General features: G+C 40.8%; 1 protein-coding gene across 5 annotated transcripts in view; it reads left to right on the top strand.

The window, feature by feature from the left end:
• myo6a (myosin VIa) overlaps positions 1 to 23728 on the top strand; it is a 144302-nt gene that overhangs the window by 110227 nt on the left and 10347 nt on the right. For 2 of the 5 annotated variants that reach the window (XM_037085790.1, XM_037085791.1), the window contains exons 27-33: positions 2712 to 2790; positions 8842 to 9002; positions 9432 to 9467; positions 11094 to 11129; positions 12705 to 12743; positions 16562 to 16665; positions 20111 to 20242. In XM_037085790.1, the coding sequence (XP_036941685.1) occupies positions 2712 to 2790; positions 8842 to 9002; positions 9432 to 9467; positions 11094 to 11129; positions 12705 to 12743; positions 16562 to 16665; positions 20111 to 20242 (587 nt within the window). The remainder of the gene's footprint in view (positions 1 to 2711; positions 2791 to 8841; positions 9003 to 9431; positions 9468 to 11093; positions 11130 to 12704; positions 12744 to 16561; positions 16666 to 20110; positions 20243 to 23728) is intronic. The other 3 variants (XM_037085792.1, XM_037085793.1, XM_037085794.1) reach the window with 3 other exon arrangements.

Below are 23728 nucleotides of genomic sequence, written 5' to 3'. Positions count from 1 at the left end.
AAAAAGCCCAATTCCACCATGTGATTTAAAAAAAAAAAAGATCCCTCAGGTCATTATGATCTTAGAATATTAAGATAGTATCTCAAACATATTATGTGGGGATCTGAATATTTCTTTTAACCAAGTTTATATTCCCTTCTCTAGTCATTATTACTAGATTGAGATAGCAAGTCATTATTTTGAGACACTAAGTCATTTTGGGATGTTAGGCCATCATTCTTGACATTGTTAGTCATTATTTTGAGATTGTAAGTTATACTTTGAAATTCTAAGCCATTATCTTGGGATACTAAGTCATTATTTTGAGATACCAAGTCATTATTTGGGGATATTTAGGCATTATTTTGAGGAGATAATGGTTTACAGGATCAAATTTAGGTCATTTAGCAGATGTTTTTGTCTGAAGTGCCTTACAATATAAGATAGGATGTGTTTTCTGTTTTGGCAGAAATGTGACTCCATAGTTTCAAACTCTCTTGTCGTGTTGGAAACAAAGCAAACAAGGTCCCTCAAACAGAAGTAGCTTTCTTTAACCATGATATCTTTTAAACTGAAATGATCCATCTGACATATACTCAGTGACCAGTTTATTAGATACACCTAGCTAAACAATTTGGGCACAGCTAAAAAACAGAAACAGCGCTCTGAAAAATGCAATATAGTTGAACTGCAAAACAAACCACGAAGAGTGAAGAAAATCTGTACTCTTTCTTTGTTTAGTCAACAAGTCCTCTCCTCAGGTAACCAGCTCTCCTTGACACGTCCTGTTTCCATTTCATAAATGACACCATGTAAGTGAGCTTCAATGGATCACGCTCTGCTCACGGTTACACTGAAAATTTCATTTCCTGCCCAGATTGTGGCAGGCATATTCCTCACTCATGTCTGACCCCCACGCATCTCCCCTCCTTCAATGATATGGAAAGTCTTTTAGGAGGACTGATGGGGGCCATTGTGTTCGTCACATACCACTACCCTCTAATATAAGACATTAGAGGCGACAGCCCAAATTTTATGGCCCACTTTCTCTTCCCTTTAGTCTCGTCCGACGGCAAGTTATGAAGTCCCAAGATGAAGCTGAAGGTCACAGACTGGAGGTCATGAGAGTGTTGGCACTCTAAGCCATGTTTGAAGACCTTGATAAAAGTCACTGACCCTGTAAGACTGTGTTTTATAGGATATAGTCAATATAGTGCAGGTTTAATCCAAACATTGTTTAATAGTCGATGGAAATGTCTCCCTGCAGACTGCAGACGATTTCAAATGCTTCAAACATTGTGCCTATAGAGCACGATGTTATTGTTTCTGTCTGACATTTGGCTGAGTTTTCTATTCAGAGCAGTTTGCAGCGTGTGAAGCCTCAGAAGAACCTTAAATTCCTCAATGACCAGAGAGTGCAGTCAGTAGTAAGAAGAGCAAGTGTCAGAGCTGTAGAGCTCTTCTGTGGTGCACAAAAAAATAAAAAGGCAAAGAGCAAGAAGATAAAAACAGTTTCAGAGCAGCTGAAAGGCACAGGAGAATATTTCTTCTTTTTGTGATTTAGCAAGAGATCCATCGTTTGTCACTTTTCAAGCAAAAATGACAGCTATTATTTGAATGAAGCTTCTTATTTGAGTCATTTTCCTTTGTTTACTTGTCTTATGTGACAGTTAATGAAAATCTTTCAATTTGGGATTATTCGGTGAATAAAAAATTCATTTAACAGCATCACCTTAGACTCCAGGAAGTAGTTACGGACATTTTTTCCCGATCTTTGGATATATTAATGACCAGATGACCCGCCAAAATAATCAGGAAAATAATTGCTTTAATTATCAGATTAATATCCATTAGGAGCAGCCCTTTATCAAAGTATTATTAAGGTAACACTGTAATTAGGATTAAATCTGCTCTAATCAGCAGATGATCTACTGCGTGTATGATGTGAAAGGTGTGACTGCTGCTCAGTCAGAATCAGAATACTTTATTGATCCCCACTGGGAAATTGTTTTTGTTACAATGAGGCTTTTTTGCTCCGTTGAACTCGTATTTTTGGTTCTAGGTCACATTTTCTGTGGTTGCTTTCATCACACAACCTTTGATAAATCCATTGTTCGCTTCCAGCCCAGCAGCACACAGCAGACAAGACAGTCAGAGACAAGCAGGTGAACATAAAGGATCATTTAGCAGCTAAAGAGACTAATATTTCCATCGGGAGTCCTAAAATGATAGTGTAAATTTGATTGTTGTATGAAATTTACATTTAATTGGGTGAAGCGCTCAAATAAATTCAGCTAATGGAGAAACGCTGAGTCAAACACTTTTCCAGTCAGAGAAGAAGAAGAGAGCTGACGCTTGCATCTATGGGAATGAAACCAATCTTACCGTTTCCCTTCCTCCATTTTTCTGTCCATCTTTTCTTATCTTTTCTCGTTATATACCTCTGTCTGTGTTTCTGTCTCTTTGCTTTCTTCATTTATTCTCCTTCACTGCTCCAATATACTTCTTTTTCTTTCTTTCTTTCTTTCTTTCTTTCTTTCTTTCTTTCTTTCTTTCTTTCTTTCTTTCTTTCTTTCTTTCTTTCTTTCTTTCTTTCTTTCTTTCTTTCTTTCTTTCTTTCTCTTTCATCATATTTTTGTTGTCTCCTTGTCACTTTATCCTTCCAGCTCTGCTTAAATCTGTACTTTGCTCTTTTCTCATCCTCTGTACCTCTTTTTTTTTTTCTCCATCAGGAAAGCAGAGATGGAGGTGAAGAGGAGGCAGGAAGAGGAGGAGAGGAAGAGGAGGGAGGAGGAGGAGAGGAGGCTTCAGGTGGGTGTTGGGTCTGTCGCTGCAGGCGTCCTGCAGACAGCAGCCCTTTGTTTTGTTAACCCAGCAGCTGTTTGTAGATGGTTCGCCGGATGGGTCTGTAAGACTCGGCTCAGTACAAAGGTTTCAAATAACCAGCAAACTGACTCTTCTTCTTCTCTCTTTTTGTTTAGTCTGAGTTCTCACAGTAGGTCAGAGTTCAGAACTCTGTTGCAAATACAAACACACATTTAGATTCCTTAATTAAGATTGTCAAAACTTCAACTTGTTATGAGCAACATTAAAAGGGTTTTACATCTGAAGGAGAAAAATCATTCCTTTGAGGACAACAATGTAAACATCTTGGCCGGAGAAGACAGATGGTTTGAAAGAGGAGGAAAGGAATCCATCTGTGTCAAACTGGAACGACCATCTTTGAACAGAGGAGGTGGTCTAATACATTACTTGTCACCTACCTACAGTGCAGTACTGAGTTCTCTCCCAGGACAGCTTAGCAACCTGGTCTCACCTAGCCCTTATAACCCAAATGAATGTGAATGTTGGCCTTGTTGATCCCTCCCTCTCTTCTTATACTCATTGGCCAGTGGCCATAGATGACATCCATCATGTCAGACCATCTCCATCTTTTCCAATCAATGCAAACCTGGCTGATGTGGTCCTTAATTTGTATGTAATCGTGTAAGATGAGCTAAAATCCCTTCCTATTGCTCACATTTCCCTCAGGCTCTCTCTGTACTTACTCTTCGCCAATGAGTCAGAGGAATATCTACACCTCCCAGGTCATTGCGCCAACCTGAAAATTACTTTCTATAATCATGAAATCAATGTAATATTTAAAAATGGGGCATTTGTGTTTGACCTTTATTCCTCCTGTCGTGCAGAAGTTCACATTCTACCAACTAACTGCAGTGTGTCCAGCTCTACCCTTTCAGCAGTCTCTAGACCAGGGTTTTCAAAGTATGACTCCTTACGCCAATTCTCAAACAAAATCCCTGCAACCCTGCCTTACTGCAGTCAAAAAATGTACATTTAGGGAGCAACACAAAAACATTTTATGTTAATAAAGTTCCTGTAAAGCTTTGGAGGGTAAAAACAGGAAGTGTAAGTTGCCATGAAGTTCGAAGAGTTAGCTGTGTGGCTGCAACCTGACGTCTGATTTTTGCATATATTTGTTTGCATTTTGGCTAAATGGCTTCATTGAAAGTATGCAGAATTAGTACTAGAAGGACTTGTTTGGCTGTCAATACAGCTATTGCTGAAATACTTTGACACTTAAGGAAACTCAAGCATTGAAATTTCTTGGCAAGTTCTGCATTTTCTCTCTCATTAGTCATTGTCATGTCAAAATTTACAGCTCTCAGGGCGAAGCTCTCGGTGTCGGGGGCACAATCGATGGAAAATAGGTGTATTAACACATCGGACACCCTCCTGTGCTTGTAATGGTTGTCTCTCTGATCAGCCTCTCCTCTCTTGATGTGGGCAGTCGAGGCTTCATTTCATGCGTGGAATAATGACTGGAAGTTGTTACAGAGTTTGTGTTAACGAGCGAGATCTAACATCCAATTTCGTTAAACACATAAAACATTATAATGTGCATAAAAGGAAGACGCCTCAGGGCAGTAAACAGAGAGGGATCTCTCTTACCAAACAAACAGGCAGAAATTAGCTGTAAGCAGAAGAAACCTAAAAGTATATTAAATACATATCACGGCAAATTGAATAAATATTAAATAATGTAATAAGTTGAGTTTCAAGCTGAGTGTAAAGCTGTAGAGCAGGTTTGGAAAATGTGAGCGTTCTATGTGCTTTAAGAAGACTTTGTATAATAAATGATTCCCCAGTTCTTCACCACTATGAAGACAACCTGCTGAAATTGGCCACATCCACAAGTTCACTCATGATAATGGTTTCATTTGCTTACCTGTCGCTATAACTTCAGGGTCACATAACCCGAGTCACAGAGATTTTCACTAGCAATGATGGTTGTTTAATGGTGTGTTAGATTCCTTTTCTGTACTGTAGGGGTAAACTAATGGGAAATAGGACACACTGAATTCAGGTCAACCTCTGACTAAACTCAGCACTCAGCAGAGTCTCTGGCTCTTTCTCTTTTTCCCCCTCTCCTCTCTGTGATGTTACATTCTTGAAGTAAAGTACATTTTCCCTCAAGTCAGGTTGATAAACAGGAATGCAGATGGATCGACTTTTTAATCCCAAAAATTAAGAAGTCATCTCTGAGCTCTCCCAATCAGAGCAGAATCTGATGTGACTCCAGGTGTTTATTCCTCCTGAAGGTCTGGATCTGGACCGACTCTCTCCTCCAGGGCTCGCTGGCTCCGAGCCGAGTTTAAAATTTTGCTTTGTCATTATTGACATAAATATGGCACTGAAAGAGCTTTTTTTGGTGTGGATTGAATATTTTAACTTTTATACTTTATTGCAGTACTTTTGTACATTTTGCTGTTAATACCTGTCATCCTTTACCTTAGTATGGTTGCAATGACTTTAGCTTGTAATAGAGTTTACATATTGAGGAATTTTTACTTTTACTTTAGTAAAAATACATCTGAATACTACTTCCTCCACTTCAGATAGTCTTAGTCCAGTTTAAACAGAGTTCACAAAGTCACCGACGGGACTTTGGGTCATTGTGAGCATTAAGAGATCAGAGTAAAAACAGAACAAGTGTTTTGGTCTTCCTTCGTCCGTGTTCCCATCCCCACAGATTTGTCTTTGACTTGAAGCCCTGAAATCCTTTCTGTGCAGTGCCGCTTTCCTCTAATCCACATCTAGCTGTTCAGCCAGGAACACGGCCAGACTTTATCTCTCTCCATCACACACTCTAATGGCTCTCTCTGTCTTAGTGGGGCTGTATGAGTGGCTTGTTATTCCATTTTTGTGAGGACCGGTTTAAACATTGTACTATTCGAAGTGAAGATCATGACTTTGTTGTTTTGCGGTCTGGATGAACAGAGCTAATTTAAGACACAGCCAGTGTGTAGTGTCAAGGTAAAACTGTGGTGAACCGTCCCTTTAAGAACATGCACACAATGCTGTGCTGATGTGTGTTTGTGTGGACAGATTCATCAATATTCTGTCGTTGTTTTTAATGTAAAGATATTTCAGGATGTATGCAGTTGGATATCGCAGCGGATGTATCAGTCTTGCTGTTTACAAATGCGAACACCTTGCTCTGTGTGTGTGTGCGCCCTTGTGTGTGTGACGGAGCGATAGCAGCCTTTACGGTTCACTTGGTTTTATGTTTATCATCCAGCGCGTCTCCATCCAGCCCATCTGTTGCCGTGGCGGCTGGTTCCTGTGGTTCCCTCAAGCGTCGACCCGAACCCAGATCAAGTGCAGATTTTAGTTGCGAGCGGTGGCCGTTTAGATCAAAGCTGCTGGCCGGGGGCCCGGAGCCCCCAGGCTGGGTTCCCCACAAATCTCCTGCACTTCCACCAGCTCACAGCCTGTTGGGCTTCTCAGCACGTTCGCACTGCTCTAAATATTCATGAGACGCTCTGCAGAATCTAACAGGGCTCAGGATTTAAGGAGAGGAGGTGACACTCGGAGGAGTCAGAGTTTTATTTCTCTCTTTATCCACATGGTCATAGTTATTATCCAAAATACAATGGGAAGAAGGGAGTTTATATCCATATTGGTACTGATTATAAAGCATCAGTTCGATTCAGCCCTTTTATTATCCCAGATTGGAAAATTGATTTACAATCGGGGCACAAGTCCAAAAGCAAACAATACAAAAATGTTGCCTGTAGATTGAATATACAGACAGTAGGACAATAAAACAGTCTCTAAAATACTATATTACATGTGCAAATTAAGCAGCGTTATTGCACAGGGAACAAAGGAGTTTTTATTTCTAGTGCACTTGAACCATGGAACTCTAAAGCATCGGGCTACAAGTGCTCTCAGTGAAACAAAGGCAGGATCCTGCAGCTAAATTGGTCAGTCCATCGTGGTTACTGGCTATTTCTGATCCAAGATGGTCGTATTGTCAGTCCAGGAACCTGTTTGCAAATGATTTTCACTCACCGATTGCAGATAGATTTGAATCATTCAGGGGGCTCACATGCTCGGGCACGAGTCGAACATTTTATTACTGAAACGTGTCAAAGTGATCATGAAAGGAGAAATCTCAGGTTTTACTGCACATGTGGAAAAGGTTGTATAAAGCCTTTGGTGTGTTCAGCGGGAGCTGTGTGAAGTCTGATAAATGTCCTCAGATGATGTCACTCGAGTCTGCTTCGGTTGAGACAAACTGTTGAGTGAAAGTAATCTGTTGGTGTGGAGTTAGAAAGAAGTCAGCTGACTAGATCTGTCAGTGTAGCTGCTCCACATCACTATTGCAGGTTCTGACTGAGCTGTTGCTGTTTGAGTTGCATTGTGGGTAATATAGGCACCAAGTTTACAACAGAGAACATCAGTAATACCTCGGATGGTGATTGTGTGTCCATCACAAGTCCTATGAGTGCAGCAGAGGCTGTCTGCATGTCTTTAAAAAGTTTTTAAAAGTCTTACTTCCTTCCTCGCCTTCCGACTCTGTACTGCAAGTTAAAAGTGAGAAGAACAGGAACAGGTGACCAATGAAATGCAACAGTACTTTGAGTAAATTTGTGTATTTCTCTGGTTTGAACATTGTTGGAAACATTTTAATTTACTGTATGGATAATGTTAGAACACGACAAAATATATATCACAGGTATATATAAAGATATATATATACATTACATTACATTTACATTTAAAAGAATGATCCAGTATCATTCTCTGGTGTTTCATATAAGGACGAACTTGAGGTAATTGTGACAACCTTCAGCTCCTCTTGCCCTCCCTGAGTCGGTCAAGGAGACGTTTGACATGTAAAAGTAGTTCCATGAGGAAAGGTGGAAGAGGGAGCATTAATCATCCAGGTTAGCCCCGCCCTTCACACAGTCTTCCTTTAATGAGCAGGGCTGAGGAGATGAAGTTATGCCCCCCGGCTGCTCTGTTTGCAGGAGGGTTGAAGGGCGACGGTGTGTTTATGTTGCAGCATTGATTCTGAGTTTTCTGCTTTCATGAATACAAACAAGTAACTGTTTCCACTGCCGCTGCGTCGTCTCAGCTGGCTTTGATCATTATGAGTGTGCATGCATGAACAGAAATCTAGTGTAAGTCCTCATCTGATTATTTTTTATTATTAATCAATCTGTTGATTGTACTTCACATTAATCAGATTAAAGTCAGAAAATGATGAAAAATGTCCACAACAGATCATCTACAAAATGCTTTTTTTTGTTAAATCAACAGTCAGAAGATATTCAGTTATTGAGATTTGAAACAGAAATAAGCAGAGAATGTTTGAGTTTTTTGCTTTATAAATCCATACAATACAAAAACTGTTTCATTACATCCGGAATGTTGAATTAAATGTTTACAAGATGTGCATTGTTTGGGTTAATTTACGCCTTTCCTAACATGTCACACTATCAAACTGTCAAATGTCAGGAGGTAAGATAATGGGTTATCAAATATGCTTGATGATGCACTGGGGCCCACAAAGAGTTTTTCCCATAAGCTTACATTTCAAAGAAGCGGCTGTAAAGAATGGATACATTTTATTGACGTCACAACCCCTGTGAGACATTCAGTCTAATAACAAGTGGAAAGTAGAAGAAAGAAGAGCCACAGGATTAAATTATCAAACTGTTAGACCGGTGCCCTGAGCGGGCATGTGAATATTAACTTTAATTAGAATGAAACCATTTGTGAACCATTTGTGGTGCTTTACAGCTGCAGATATCTGACATTTGTAAAACGCTGCCTTGTAGAACAGAATTGGTAATCATGCATAAAAGTTCCCACACTGAGGCCTTACATTGGAATGCAGCTCAAGGCAGCAGCCATGCTGTGTTGAATCTGGTAGATACGTTATGCCTACAGATGGTAATCAGAAAAGAAATTCAGCAGTAAACTTCAAATATGTTAACAGCTGCACGGACAGTCTAGTTGGACAACAGTATGAGGACATGTGAAATTGTTCATGTAATGTGTGTGTAGATTGAGATGGAGCTGCAGCTGGAGGCGGAGCGGGAGGAGGATGCGGCTCGGCAGGCCGTCCTGGAGCAGGAGAGGAGGGACCGCGAGCTGGCGCTGAGGATCGCTCAGAGCGAGTCCGAGCTCATCCCCGAGGAGGTGCCGAATGACTCGGGCCTGCGCAGGTACCCGACACAACCATCATGTGTCATCTCAGCCTCATCTTTAAGTTTGTTATGGTTTAAGATGTATAGAGAGAAGCCAAAGTAGCCTCATTTTAAAGTCAGGAGGCGACTGAAGTATTTGGTTTGACAGGATAAAGTCAAACTAATCATCCAGAAGGAACTGATTTGATGCTTCAGCGTTCGCATTCTCATTGAAAAACACTGAATGTTTCATGATCCTGAAGCCCAAACAAACTATTGATAATACATCACAATCTGTCAACATGAGAAAGAGTTTGACATTTAGACGTGAGGTTTCTGTCCGACTCTTTGCTCCTGTTTTTGAATTCATCTCAAACTCCAAGTGGAACTGGAGAGAAACCATCATCTCCATTCAATCCTGTGTTTAACCATTTTCTTCTTCTTTGTTTTCTGTTTTCTTCCTCCCAGTAATGGCTCCTCAGTTCCATCGTCCCCAGAGAGAGCGTAAGACCCAGCGATTTAACCCTTTAATTTATTCCCCGGTCCCTCCTGCCTTTGACCTTTCAAAGCCATAACCACCTGCCAGCCAACCTACCAGCCCTGCATGCTGTAACAATCTGCCAGCCAAGCACAAAACCCCCTGTTCCTTAATGCAGCTAACACTTGCACGAGTTCAATAGAAAACACTTTTGTTTCTTTGTTTTTGTTTTTTTTGTTTGTTTTTAAGTTAAAACAGACGTACTATTATTTTTCCCATTTGACCATAACCATAGTAATCAGCACCAGTTTTTTAATTCTGGCACCAACGTGATTGTCATCCACCAGAAATGTGATCAGGGCTCGTTTTTATCAAACTGCTGATGACTAAACCGTAAAAACCTTCTCCATAGAGTCGACTGAGGGGTAATGTTCTAATGGGGAATAAGAACTTTTATTGAACAGCTAATTCTTACATCAAAATTCAGGAGTCATCTGTAAAAGCAACTTTCAGACTCATGTTTTAGTTAGTTTACTTAACTTATGTAAAATATTTCCATTTTCTCCCATGTTACTCTCCTCTGCATTTTGAAGGCAGATATTGTATGCATGACTCCACTGTAGTTAACTGAAAATGTATTTTTAAATTAAAAGTTAAAGAAAAATGCTTCATATCAGGCATGGTCAGTAAATAGAATCTACTTTTATTAGTACTTTTGATGCTTAAGTACATGTATTATGAGAAAATAACTTGTGATACCTATGTGTATTTAATATTATATACTTTAAGACTTTTACCCAAGTATTGTTTATATTATTAGTTTTTCACTTTTGTGAAAGTAATATTTTTATACAATATCTTTTTCTCGTATGACTTCTGGGTATTTATGATTTGATTATAACACAATATTGAGTCTGTCCAAATAATTCCTTAAAGACAAACAATGCAGCTCCTGAAAGGATGCATAATACAGTTGTTTTCCTCAAATGTGATTTCATGTGACCATGTTTTAGCACAAACATTTGGAGTCCATGCCAGCTGTAGTGTGTGCTGTCATTAAAGCAAAAGGAGGACAAGACAAATACCAAAACACATTCATATTATATATTACAATTTGTAATCAATCAAACAATTGTATTATATTCAAAACAAATGCAAAAGAGATGGATCTTGTCTTTGACTTTTGGACCCTACTGTTTTTTTTACGTCATCGAATCAAACTGTAAAAAAAAAATCTCATCAGCTTTATAACAAGTGTCTAAACAAAAACCCATAGACCACAAGATGAGGGAGCCAGAAATGCAAAAATGCTAACTTACTGCAGGACCTGCAGCATGCTATACAGGAGTGCTTAGTTGACCAGTGCAACATATGACGATAATGGTCTCAGATGCTGACCTCTGTACTGAAACTTTAATCAACCCGCGTGATTTCAACATATTTTGAAATCAAAACACTGACGATGAAAGATTTTACTAACGTGACTGTCAGCAGTTTGATAAACAGGTGCCGTGTCCTCCGATCAGAGTTTGGAAGGAGAATCACTTCCTGATGAGTGGCGGGGGAAAGGAATCACCTTTCCTCCTCATGATTGGTTTGTTATATTGTTCAGTGCTGCTGCATCTTATAATCCTCTAATCCTCTTTTCACAGCACTGCTGGAACCACAAAACTCAAGAGCTTGACCATGTAGGTTTCCTCTCAGTACTAACACACCAAACACATTCACCACACTGCCGTGTACATTTGTTTTTATATTCAGAGTGGCTGCATAAATCACATGCACTCCAGCGTTAGTCTGCCGCGATTTGCACCATCTGTTTGGGAACACGAGCAGTGAGAGTGTGAACCAGTTCACTGATGCATCCTGAGATGTTAAAGTACTCCGTGTTCGGTTTCTGGCTTCAGTTTTCATGGCAGAGCGTCAGTTCAGAGGCCTCAGCCCAACAGCCTCCCTCGCACTTCTCTCTGCACTTAGCCTGAAGCGACCCACATACAAAGTCACTCTGAAAGTTGAAATGGATGCTTCATGTCATGAGTCAGCTGTAGTAGCGGCCACATTACACTGTTACACACTCTAAGGATGCTGGAGTGGTGCATCGTGGCACTTTATACACCAGGTGGTTCCAATTTTACCGTCCTCTTTTCCTATAAAATGTTTTTTTTTTCCTTCTCTCGATAGTGAGTCATTACAAATATCACTGCAGTGTTTGAATGTTTTCTCAAAAAACTTACCGAAAAGACAACTGCGGTCATCAGGCAGGAATCAAAACATCATCAAAGTGAGCGTATGCTCAGTTTTATTCTTGACCAAGTACAGATAAATTTCTAAACAAGATGAAACACTTTTTAAACACAGACAGACTGAATATGGCAAAATAACAATATTTAAACAATGCAAACATGTTCAGTCATATCAGTCCTGGTGTCCAGAGTAAAAGGCTGTCCACACCAAGAACGAGAACCAGAAAAGCACTCTGCAGAATGCAAACCTCCACCATCGCCCATCAGTCCCCTTTTATACTCACAAATACAAGCCACCAAAATAACATCTGATTTTAGTCATCAAGATTCATGTGAGATTCCTTGAGAAAATTTTAATATGTCAAAAAACACCTTACATCACAATGTTGGGCAAAGAAAGAAGTTCCTGGATCTGTTCCTTTATCTAATGCCACACCAAAACATAATGGAGCCTATTCTGGGCTGAGACTTAAGCTCCATCCGTGGTTGGTGCCTTTGCAGAGATAAGAATCTAAAACTGTATCAACAAGTTTTTAGTAAGCACGTTTAATGACATTTGCCTCAAAATCTATTTTCTGTTGAAAATGAGTTAGGTAAAAAACAAATATTAATTAGATCATGGTTTGGTCTGAAAAAAAAAATATTTTCCATAATTTTTTCTCTTGTTTTCACCGGCACCTGAATATAACGGCACACAACATGGCATTGTGTTATCATTACCAGGCTCCAGTAAAATGTGTGAGCATAGAGCTAGTTCTGTATAAGCCTGCGCAGCTATATGTTAAGGTACATGCAAAAACAGCAGATCAAGAATAAAAGAATAACAGTCCAATAGTTCTGGTGTCTATCGCATAGCATTTTTGCTTGAAGTGTACTTTTTCCTAAAACCTCTACTGTACTTCCTTGTTCCCTGTGTTATTTATTTATCAATATTTCTGTGTAAATTTAGTTGTAAAAAAAAAAACAGAACGCAACAACAATATGCTAACTTTTTCAAACTGGGACCGTCATGCTTTTTAGGGAAGAAATGGCGAAGGAAATGACTGAACTTCTGGCTCGGTGGGTAGAAACCGCTCCGACCTGTCTACGGTGAAAATCTCTTGGCAATCAATCTCGAGATCTACCAATTTCTGATTAAAACAAGAATTCTGTGATGTGGAAATCCTCCTAAAGAGTTGATGTTTGCTGACAAACAAAATCTAATTCCAACATTTCTGATCAAACTGGGCTAATTCCCTCAATAACATTCAATATCCACTGAAGGTTACTGATTGTTTTCTTGTTTATCTTGAATCTTTTCTGCTCCACACTTTCCCTCATGAATCCTCTCAGTCGAGCTGCAGCCCTGATGACCTTTGCAGGTGAAGCACCTGCTTGTAAAATCAAGTTGTTTTTATTGCCTCCAGTGTAGATGTTTCAGCTGCTTCTGGGTCTAAACTCAGAGATGACCTGGTTTCATGTCATTTGTTTTTGTACAGCTGCAATCTGGCAATTTAATGAATTCATAAAGCAGAAAGGATGATTTTGCGTCGCTGCTTTTGATGTGTTCACACTTTGTTTTTTGTTGGAATGCAGTAAAAAATGCAATCAGCGTGACAAGTAATTTGAACAGAAGTCTGTTATTTTCTTTAATGATGAAGTGAACAGTGTTTCCACTGTCATCATGAGTGGTGACACTTGAAAAGCCTGATCAATATTTTTTGATAGAGCATGAAAAGTGCTATTTTCAAGACAAAAGCTTTTTTCTGCTTTTTTTTTTTCATATCTAATTTTTTTGAAGGACTTTGACATCTTCTGAACAATTTGTTTGTATTTTCTCGCTACAGCAGTGAAGGGCCTGTCTTTATGACATAGAAAACACAAGTTCTGGGTGTGTTCTGACAGATTTAATGTGAAAATCACCTGATCTGCTCAAAGAAAGATGACATAAACGACCGTTCCCAAAACAACATGACTACTGCAGCATATCAGAGGCAGACCTTAATCATACGGTTGCAGTTTGGATAGGTATAGGAATTTAGGTGCTGTATCGTCGGCAACTGGACTTGTTTGTTTCTTGAAGATGTTTCACCTCTCATCCAAGAGGCACCGTCAGTTCTAACTAACTGGAGAGGAGTTGACTGGCTTTTGAACTGTGTGGGAGTGTCCTTACAGAGTCGTTAAAGACACATGTGGGCTCTGGGTCTCAGGGACGTTGGGTCCACTTGTGGGTCGTTGACCAAACTGGACTTCCTTTGGGTTTCTAAGACTACGTGAGCCCTGGTGTGATAGTTATTAGGCTGTCTGGGGAGAGAACTCAGTGCTGCATTGTAGGTGGGTGATAAGTAATGTCTTAGGCCACCTCCTCAGTTCAATGATTGTTGTTCTGGTTTTACATAGATGGATTCCTCTTTCAAGCCAGCTGATGTCCTCAAAGGATTGATTTTCTCTCTTTGTGATGTAAGTGGACAGCGGGGTGTTGACCTGAGGAGTTGGCCCTCCTGTGTTGTGCCATTTGTTTGTGTAGAGGTTGTTTTGTCTCCCCAGTGTACAAATCTGTACATTCCTGGCTACATTGAACAGCATATAGTTTATAATAGATGATAACAATAAAAAGGACAGAGCATTTTGATTTTGGGGTGGCAAAAAAATGTTTTTTTGGGGGGGGGCGAAGTGGCAAAAAGAAGTTGAAACTTATAGAAATTAGTTGAAAAGTGGCTTTTCCTGCTGTTGTTACAACAACCCTTTATCAGCATCAGAACAGCCTCAGGTGTCAAAAAACCTTTTGATGAAATTGGGACTGATGGCAGGTCACAGCCTTGGGTTTTCGATGCTGAAAGCTTTTCGATTACAATTTAGATTAAAATAAAGCTTGAAGGGACTTAAAGTATAGTATAGTATAACTTCTACTGAAATCAGCTCCTGTGGTTCCATGTGGACGAATAGTCAGTTCTGACCTTTCATGCTCTCAGCAGGTGAATTCGATGCCACAGTTACGCTGCACCTGCGTGTGACGCTGCACTTTCACATGAGATTACTGCAGATAAAAGGTCCCTCCCACGTGCATTCAACTCGGCATTAGTGCAGGCGTGAATGACTGATGTCAGCTGAAGCAATGCCAGTCTCTCCTCCTGTTCCTCCGCTCGTTTGTCTGAGGCTAATTGGCTCAGGCCGCCTCTCACTACGCCACAAACACACGACGACAGGAAGTAGGAGCAGAAGGTGACTGACTGCAGCGTTCAGCCGCTTAGCTCGCCGCCAAAACCACCGTGTGCTTCTGGGAACAGCCCGGAATGCGAGGCCAGCTCCCGCTAAGAGCCACCCAATAGGATTAGAGAACACAGCACAGTCCCGCCTCCGACTTCCCGGTGTTCTAAAAAGGGCAAATCCCGGTCATGGATTAATCAGGCCTGTCAGCGGCGCCGTGAGGAGCGAGCAGCATGCCAACAGCACGGCCCACAGCTGGAGAGGAGCCGCACACTTTATACAGTTATTTATAATTTAACACAGCGAGCTGCCACTTCACAACAGCTCCACGCCGTCACACCAGAGGAGCTCTCTGACTTCATGGCGACTGAGACAGCATGCATTATAATGATATCATTCTCAAACCCTCCATAGTTCTGCTATGGTAATCTTTCTCTCTCCTTTTAACAACTACGCTGCTAATCTGATTCCCTGTTTCCCCCCCGCTTCCACCTGCAATTAATCAGTTTATCTGTTGTGTCAAATTTGTGATTCTTGTTCCTGTTTGATGACTGTCAAGTGGGTGGAGTTTACTAAAAGGTGATCCCGATAGTTTGTGAACTACCTGTAAGTTTTCACTGATATTCTGACACAGTTCAGCTGCAGTAAGTCGTCTCAGATGTTTTGAGCTTAAATTTCTTGTCTTTCACATCCAAAGGTGTGGCATCGTACCTTTCTAGCTACAGAAAAAACTGACGCCTGCACACTTACTCCATGCCACAAGAGTATAATAATGATGTGCAAAGTATTTGGATTAGATTCATCATCCTATATATCTGGAAAAACAATTATTTTCTCACCAAGTTACTAGTTGAGATTTGGGTACATGATAACATCACACAGAAAGAAACTGAGGTTAATACAATTACACCGGTTTACTAGCTTTTTACTCATGAAATCTTTTGCAGTTTTGCCTTTCAGGTCTGTAAACATTCATCAACATTAAACATTTTGGGCAGGAAAAAATGTATTTTTTAATTTATTTTTTGTGGTGGTGGTGACTGCAGCAGAGCATGTCTGCTCATGTGGTTACTACAGCTACTGTCACCAGCTGGCTTCTCAGCACAAGACATAAGAAAAATGCTAAAGAGACGCTAGAATCCATACTGAGTCAGTAAACTCACCATCCTCAAGGGATGCAGACTAACAACAAAATCAAGCCAATAGAGTTTAGACCTAATGGAGCTAAACAGTTGTAAACATCCATCAGAGTTTACAGACCCACTTCCTGCTTCGACTTTGACCATCTGTATTTACAATGAGTGGGACAAAATGTCTATACAGCAAATTATTGAATCCCCTCCTCTTATGATGTGATTAATCATACACTGGCACAAGTAATGTCAACAATTAACTTGGTGGGAATAATTACACACACACACACACATATTAGCAAAAATATACCATGAGTCTTAGCCAAAGAAGTTCTCAATCTTTTATCTCTCCTATCTAGCTTAGAAAATGTGCAGGAAAACCCCACACTCTGTAAACTCCACCCATATATACTTCTTCAGTTAGTACAGTACATCACTTGAAAACCTTTTTGACCCAGATTGAAGTAAATAACCCCACCCGGCCGGTATCCTCCAGTTCACCGCTGCGGCTCTTTGTTGCTGATTTCCTGTGCTCCTCTTGTCTGTTTCCTATATCAGAGGTCCACAGGTTCAGGCCTCCAAGGCTGCTGCTGGGGCCAAGAAGTACGAGCTGAGCAAGTGGAAGTACGCTGAGCTGCGGGACGCCATCAATACCTCATGTGGTGAGTGTTTTGGTTGACTTTGTTGCCGCAGGGGTTTTTTTTTTGTTTTTTTGTTGTTTTTTTTTTAGGCTTTATATTCCTTTTCAGTTGTTGTTATACTAAGAACAGACCTGAATACAAGTTTGTTTTAACACCAGGATTCAGTATGTAATGTTTACATTTTTTCGTCCCCAGAGGAGGATTTCAAATATTTTTGCATACATCATGACCTTTATTCTAGCACCACCATGCTAACCAAAGAGTCCCCTCAAGATGAATATCAGTCCATGTAGTCCACCAGTATCTCAAACTCAAAGGCGTGTTTTAATCAAAGTTGTCAGAAGTTATATTCACTAGAGGATGAATCCTAACAGTTTTGGTAACCTCCTGACTCTCCTGTGCTCACAGCCTGAGGTCAGAATGCAAATGAAATGAAAATGTTGTAATAAGATAGCAGATATATAACAACAGGGTGATTGCAGTTAAATTGATCTCTCACCCAGTGTTGATCGCATTCCATCTCCACAGAGGATGAACCAGTTTTATATTTATTGCTAATATTGCATTTCCTTTTCTTTCTGAGAATCTCTTGTTTGCATCAGCTCAGTCTCATTTCCACCAAACGCACGGCTTTGTTAGAAACGTCTGCCACAGCACACTTTCCACACCACTTGCTTTTATTTTTGTAAACTCTGCCTCATTTTAAGACCACTTTGTTCATGTGGGAGTGAATTGCTGGTCGAGCAGAACAGAGTACACCTCTTTAAACAAAACTCATTACGATGATACCACAGTTGTACCCACTGTATTGCTTTGTCAAACAAAGTGTGACATGAGTAGTCTCATGATTAACGTATCAGACTGCTGCTGCTACCTAACCTTTACACTGGCATTTAAAGAGTAGAGGATGATCTTTCCAGTTTAAAGGTGCTGCATGTAGGAGTTTAGCATTATTGAATCTTTGCCACATTTGTCCGGAAACAGTTAGGATAAAAAAAATGAGACAGTGTCATTCACTCATGTCTAACATGAGCATAGTTTGTGCAGTAATTACTCCAAGGTGACCCAGTCAATTTGACAAATGTCGAGGACCGAACCTTCAGACATCGGGGCAGCTATCAGCACATTAAGATGAAGCACTAATGATTAGCGTTGCTTGTGTGCACACACCAGACGCTGTCCGTATATGTGAAAATCATGTGACAAGTAATGTTTACCAGTAGATGTATTGTTGTGCTGATAACGTGCAGAATAGTCTCAGAGTAGCTGTTTCATCATCCGATAAAGAGGCATCAGGCACTCACTCTTACATACTCTCTTATATAAGAAATACTATAGCATAGGCCATCGTTTTTATTTGGGCATCAGATTCTCCTCTTTAGCACATTGGGTGGACGTGTCATGCGCAATCACAAGCATGCCAAATGCTAATGCTAAATATTAATGTGCCGTCAAAAATTAAACAGTTAAAAATTGAACAGTTCAATGATAAAATGTTTTCCTCAGTAGAATGAGACTATGAGCAACAGAAATATATTGTTTAGAGAACACAGTCCCAGCTAAGTAAGACACAACAAATAAGTTATTTGAACCAGTTATTTTTCTGTTTTTTGTTTTTTTTCCTAGTCATTGTTTTTAGTTTAGACTGAAACATCATCATAAAATGTGGTTTAGACATTCACGATCCTCTCTGGATGAATTATAACTTGGATGATCCTCTGACTCTTCTAGCGCCATCATCAGGTCCATTTCTTTGAACGATTGAGATGCTTGTAGGGACGGGCCATGGTAGCGACTCAATCACAAGGAAGACGTACTAAATGAAAATCATGCTATATTGAAAAAGACTGCGATTACGAGCAGAAACCTCATCAAGAAACTGTTTACTGAGGTCATAAATCAGGGGAGAAGTAGGGTCATTTTTTTTTAAACCAGTCCCTTGCTGGCTATTACAGAGAATGCATGTTTAAGACACCTCCGCACTGGCCTCACTTTTCAGCCTCGGAGGCTGCATCCATATTTTATACGGTGAATGACTGAAATAAATAGCTCAATAACAGTTTAAATAAAGGAGGTCAGAGGTAAGAACAGCAGACTGATAGTGGATGAGCAAATATTTATGCCTCCTTGGGCTGATTACGCTTCAAATGATGGAGGAGAGTGAAAGGTAAAGAGCCGAGGGGAGAATCTGTTTTCTCTCCATATTATTGAGTTTAACCTGAGAGCCCACCTGTCCTTGCCCACACAGCGGGAAACGTGAAGGACGAGGACAGGCGGGTCGACACCTGCAGGCTTCCTGCAAATGAATGTGTGTAGAAGGAGAGCCTGCGGGCGGCCGCACATAAACACACCGAAATGACTCGGTTAGCTGTTAACAGGCCGCTCCGCTCGCCTCCCAGACGGAGCGGGAGATTGAATACTGATGTGATCACGTCCGCCTGCCACCCATGATGATCCGCAGTGGCGGAATAACACAGCGACGAGGGGTTGTTGACACCTGTCATGTTCTAGTTTATTCTGCAGTGTTTTCCGCTAGGCACAGTAAATGGAAGTTGTTGTTTTTTTTTTTTTCTTTTCCCCCTTACCATTTGTCTGCCTCCAAAGTATTTTTGTTCAGTTGACGTTACCTAAGCACTTAGTGTGCATTAAGCATCTCATTGCACACTGTTAGCCCTCGCGCCTCTGGATGATAAATTGAATGTTTTTTTCTTTTTTTTTTTCTTTTTTCCGCTAAAGTCATTTATCTGAATCATTCTGATGGAATGTGTTATCTTAATGCTGCGGGCTGTGTGAAATGTCTTTTGTCAGTGTCTCTCTCTCTCTCTCTCTCTCTCTCTCTCTCTCTCTCTCTCTCTCTCTCTCTCTCTCTCTCTCTCTCTCTCTCTCTCTCTCTCTCTCTCTCTGTTCACGCACACACACACACTCTATAGATTTTTTGTTAAGATATTAATGAACTGTGGCAGATTGAATGTGAAATTAACAGAAGTTAATGTGCCTGTCGATGTTGGTTGTTCGAAGGTTTAACAGTTTTATCATTTTGGTTTCATCACTAACGCTGTCCTGACTATGTGGACAAATCCTACCAATGTGCTTCTTTACTCTGGAGCCTTTAGTTCCAGTGAAGGGAAATCTCGAGTTTGCCTCAATTGGTGCGGATAATTGGGGATGTCTTTGTCATTGTCAGCAAAATTGCCAAAATGCATCCCCCCTCTCTAACCTGCCACCTCTGTCGTCCCCACAGCAGCTCATAGCTTGAATGTATAGATAAACGGTTGAAAGGCTCAGCTGCTGCAGTTCCTGGAGGTCTTACTACGAAAGCAAACTTGACCAAACTCACAGGGGAAAGATCCTGTGTTCTTAAAGGTCGTCTGACTAGACGGAAAAGAAATTCAAATTCTGACATTTAGTTATAGTACAAGTCTCGGTATTTTGTTTTTTACTGATTTCACTGATCCGTCTCCTCCAGACATCGAGCTGCTGGCCGCCTGCAGAGAGGAGTTCCACCGCCGGCTCAAAGTTTACCACGCCTGGAAGTCAAAGAACAAGAAAAGAAACACCGAGACGGAGCAGCGAGCGCCGAAATCTGTCACAGACTACGGTAAGACAAAACCACACTGTGTATTGTTGTTTTTTTTACAGGAAACGGAGCACCAACAGTTTTTACGAACATATTTTAACAAAAGCTTTTTTTGATATTCGTTTCCTTTACCAACTGTGAGAAGCTCTTGAAGCTCCATTTACAGTTCAGAAACAGTTCTCTGCTGTTCCCACTAAGTTTTTTCAGTAACAGTTTCTGATGAGTGAGGGAAAATCCACCTCTTATTTTTGTTTCGTTTCATTTGATTTATGTGTTTTTAATGTCCATAACCCCCGCACAAGTCTTGAAAATAGGCTATCATGAACGTGTCAAAGAATCTGGAGATCGCTCGAAATATTAGAGAAGACTGAGACAAGCTGTCCTGATACAGTGCAGAGGCCTTATTTCCACCTCTAAAGTTAGTCATAAAAGTGTGTAAACACACATACATCAATATCGACCTGCTCCACTGATTAGACCAATTTTAAACGCAATTATAAAGAGAGCAATCTTATTGATTAAGTGAAGTTGTTATAAATCCTAGAACAGTCCACAGCAGTCACAATTGTTATGTACGACTCCTCTATAGAGTGAAAGTAATTACTTCATCCCCAGTGTCGGGCTAATCATGCTAACATGTAATCACAGTCTGATGTTTCACAGAGAAAATGTCGTCATACTTATCTTTAAAAGTCTGATAAAAGTCTCAAATGCGGACAGAAGCATCAGCTTTCAACCTGACTGTCGTGAGAATCCTTCATATTTAACACTGACCCAGTAAGCGAAGCTGAACTCCGCGCTGCGTTCAGGGTCAATAACACTTCCTTGAGTCCCGACCATGTTCACACACGAGGAACAAATGGACTCCGTCTGTCACCTCTCAGCCGCCATCGCCTCGTCTCCTTGTGCCACACGTCGTCGAGTTGTCATGACGACAGAGAGCTCTCATCCTGAGCCGTCTATTGTGCGCTGCACTCTGACTACTGATTGGACCGCGGGCCCCACACACACCCGCTGCCATCCCTCGTCCTCTGCTTCCATGTGAGAGTCGCAGCTGCTGATCGGCCTCGTGGACACAAACAGCACTTTAAAATTAATGTTTATTGATGAGCGTCCAGGTTCTTTGTGCGTTGAAAGGTAAATCTGATGACTGTGGTCAACCCTCTCTACAAACTACACACAGTCTTATTTAGTTTGTCATTAATTACGCAAATGCTGGAGAGGTCAGTCTTTAATTCTCTAATACTTGCCTCCGTCATTGAGGATGTATGGAATCCCATGTGTTTTTGTCTTTACACTAATCAAATTTGAAATGAGCTCTCTGGAGTAGCATGACACATCAGTCTCAATAGCCTGTTCCGATCTGTCCACCGTGGTTTTGAATCAAACAAACAGAATCGTATGATATATCCGTTGTTCACTAATCCATTCATTGTTGGTTTTGTTCTGTTCGTGGGATTTTGTCGACATAAAGCAAAACATAGAACATCACTCAGACTGCGGTTCCACTGGTGTAAGACGAACTCTGTAGAGGTACACGGAGGAATCCCAGATATGGTTTTTACAAAATAAATTAAGTTGGTTCAAACACAGTTAATGCTTTCAAAATACTGCAACTTTTTGATACTTATACAGAAAATAAAACTAACCTGTAGGCCGTATAGTTTTGTTAGCATGTTAAGCGTGCATACTTAATCCATGATTAGGAGCTAAATAGGAACAGGTCTGAGCTAAAGCTTTTTTCTATCCTGGGTTTATGACTTGAGAACAGGTGGGAACACCAGGATAAAATCTGCGAAATCTTTTTACCTCCAGGGATTATTTATTTATTTATTTATTTAATTTTAAATTTTAATTTAATGTGATGCAAAGTGGAAAAAAAGTTTTGTCTTTTTTGAAAACCAGATGGAAAAAAAACATCTTTTTTTTTTGTTTTTGCATGACTAATTGTTACTAAAGAGGAGGGTAACGTGCACCACCACACTATGGTTTATGTGAGCTACAAGCATTAATTTTTCTATTCCAGGGTAGTTTGAATTTCTCTGTGCACACTTCACACAAACTACATCTACTGTGTGTTAGCAAGTTATGTAACTTTACTGTCATCTCTGAGTTTTGGTGAAGAATGTGCTGTGATTGCTGGAAAAATTGGGGAATAAAATACTGTCACTTGGCTTAATACAGGACAAAAACAATAAAAACACTCTAGATGGGCTTTTTTTTTTTTTAGTTAAAGAACTCCTTAACTTCTTTTTTTGTTTTTTTACCAGTTCCAAGTATCAAGTCATTCACACAGGAGAGAAACAAGTTTTGATCAGACAAAATAGATCACCAGAACATATCCTCACTTGCCCCTCAGAGATTCCGTACTAGAGTTTTGTTTCTCGTACCATTTTTTGAATTTTGCTGTTTATTTTTCACATTCTTCAGCATGTTATAAATGTGATGTCCTGAATTTGTTGCACAGATGCTTTTCATTCTTTCTTCAGACTCTGTTCATCATCCTGTCACACATCTGAACACATGTCACTAATCAACATCAGATAGTGACAGTAACGAGAAGTCGTCTCGGTCAGCAGCGTGTATCTTCACGTGTTGTCTGATTCATGTTTTTTTGTGTGTGTGTGTGTGTGTGTGTGTGTCATCATGTCTGTTGCTGCTGTGTTACATCACTTCCTGCTGTGTACGTTTGTGTAACCTGGCATGTTTACTTTCAGATCATGCACCTCCTGTGAAAAAAGCATGTAAGTGGTCCTTTAGTGTGTAACGCTACTAACCACAGAGCTGCAGCCCCTCATTAACCTGCCCGCCCGCCCCCCAACATGGTAGAGGTCCGCTCTAACTGGGATCACTGCTGGCCTCGGGTTTGCTGCTTTGTACTGCTCAGTTTGATGAAGAAGTTGGTGGTGGTGGTGATGGAGGAGGAGGAGGCGGAGGAGGGTGGATGAGTTTCCAAGGCAACCGCTGGCTCTATTGAGACGTGTGTGGAAGAGATCATTTGAGCGATATTAAGGCGCGGGGCTGCTGTTTTCGTCTTTATGACCGGTGCAGCGGTGCCAGCTCGGGCCCATTTCGCGAGACGCCTCCCAGACAGATATAAGGCTTTGATAAAGAGCCGGGGTAATTCCTCCGAGCTCTTAAGGCTGCTGTTATTGACACTCCCATACGGAGAAACTCTCATGGACGAGAGGAAGACAGAAGGCTTTCGGGGCAGTGTGCCCGGGTTGTGTTTGGCCGGCGGATGATAGCATCACGTTCACAGGAGCGTGACAGGAGGAACAGGCCGCTGCGCCCGCTGATTGGAAGAGAAATGTTGTAAAAGGTGTCGTCGCTCAAGCAGCAAGTGGACGCTTCAGTCCATTCACTCCTGACTTAATGAAGATTGTAGATACGCGACAACCTGTTCAGCCCCGTGAGGCTCCCAGCACGACTAGCAGACCAGCTGCTGCCGCTACAGGTCGACTGATGTCAGTTTGAAGGCTGAGCCTGCTGATGTTTCCGTGTCAA

Source organism: Acanthopagrus latus, chromosome 22, assembly GCF_904848185.1.
Source record: "Acanthopagrus latus isolate v.2019 chromosome 22, fAcaLat1.1, whole genome shotgun sequence".
Classification (NCBI taxonomy): domain Eukaryota; kingdom Metazoa; phylum Chordata; class Actinopteri; order Spariformes; family Sparidae; genus Acanthopagrus; species Acanthopagrus latus.
The sequence above is the reverse complement of the archived record's forward strand: the minus strand, read 5'-3'. Positions and strand labels throughout refer to the sequence as shown.